Source organism: Babjeviella inositovora (assembly GCF_001661335.1).
Source record: "Babjeviella inositovora NRRL Y-12698 unplaced genomic scaffold BABINscaffold_46, whole genome shotgun sequence".
NCBI lineage: Eukaryota > Fungi > Ascomycota > Pichiomycetes > Serinales > Babjeviella > Babjeviella inositovora.
The window spans coordinates 1-1574 of NW_017566883.1; the positions used below are offsets into that span (position 1 = coordinate 1).

General features: G+C 45.7%; 1 protein-coding gene across 1 annotated transcript; it reads right to left on the bottom strand.

The window, feature by feature from the left end:
• Window positions 1-78: 78 nt before the first annotated feature.
• Window positions 79-858, bottom strand: ARO7 (chorismate mutase; the record flags this gene model as incomplete). Its single annotated transcript, XM_019132091.1, has 1 exon — window positions 79-858. The coding sequence occupies one exon, from the start codon at window positions 856-858 to the stop codon at window positions 79-81; it is 780 nt and encodes a 259-aa protein (XP_018982208.1).
• Between the last annotated feature and the right edge of the window lie 716 nt (window positions 859-1574).

Consider the following 1574-nt stretch of genomic DNA (forward strand, 5'->3'; position numbering starts at 1 on the left):
AAGGATTACCAATATTACGTCGTATTAATAATTGCTACGGTTCATTCCCACTAGCTATATTAACTACATCACCTTTCCCTACTTTTCATCTTCTAATCTTCTCAACAAGTACTCCACCTCAACCCTCATGGTCAACGGAATAATCCAGTCCTTGTAGATTTTGGCGATGAACTCAGGACTAACCTTGCTCTGGGGGTTCTGAGAATACTTCAAGGTCGGATCGGTGCCGTAGGCATTTCCCTTCTTCACAAGTCTCTGCAAAATCGTTTGCTCCAACGCGGAATTGGTGATGGCATCTTCGATACCTGCGACATCCCTGTCGATGATCAACTTGGTGAAGCGCTCGGTCTCGCTGCGGAACTTTGCCTCCGCGACAAACTTGCCGAAGTGGATTCTCCTGGACAAGGTCTGCAAGCAGTCAACGTCGCAGAAGACGGTGGAGCCGAGGTTCTCTGGCTGCTCACCCTCACCCGCACTGATCAACGGAATGATATTCAGGACATACAAGTCCTTGATTTCATCATTGATGTTGAGGGAGTCAGAGTAGGACGCCAACACTGGGGGGTACTCAAGAGGGGGCAAGAAAGAGCTCAAAATCTGTTCTGGAAAGAACGGCAACTCGTCAGGCGACTCGTACCGTCTAATTTGCGATTGGGTTCTCTCGATCTGCAACAAAGACCAGTCCAAGAACGTTCCGTCAAAGTCCGGGATGTCAAAATTGTTCTTTGTGTAAACCGATGGAGTCGAGAAGAACTGCGATCTCTCAATAAACGCAAACACAATCGTGTCCTCCATTCTCACCAATGCATCTCTGACGTTAGTCAACTCTAGCACGGTTTCCGGCTTCATAAAGTCCATTGTGGGTTTTGTAATAAAACTAATGAGGTGTCATTGAGAGATTAGTGAGATGTTATTGAAAGATTAGTGAGGTGTTGTTGAAAGGTTAGTGTGGGGCGGAGGTGTGATGACTCATATTTTTCCACGTTAGGCACTCAGGCAAGACAGTCATGTGCGGGAGAAGCAGAGATAAGCCTATCTAATTTGCCGGCATAGGATGAGGTAGTAGGTGTCTTTACGAGTACACGAAAATGATTTCAGAAGTGACAAAAATCATAGCTTGAGAGCAGTAATCCTTTGCCAAGCCCCTGGTCCTATCTTACTGTTGGAAGTCCCTACGACTCTCAGTTACAACGTCGCCCGACGCCGTCTAAAAATCCCTAGAACTCGCAAAAGACACCTAGCGCGTTATGAAGACATAAGTCATGGATTAAGACTGTTACCCATGAGGTAAATCCTCTGTCCTAGATAGATCGTGATGGGGGTCTGGAGATTATATCACAGGACATACCCGGTCCGGTTTGCTTCTCCGACCCTCGCACATACGTGCAAACTTACTGAGTTGTCATATCATAAATCATATATTAGTTACAGATAATACTTCTGACGAATGTGAAAATCGCCTGAGGTATCATACAGAAGGCAATCATAAACGGAATACTGCATGACGAAAAGCATCACATTTTGAGTTCATCTAAAACCTTCAAGTCCTCAGTCTCAGCTTCCATCAACGCGGA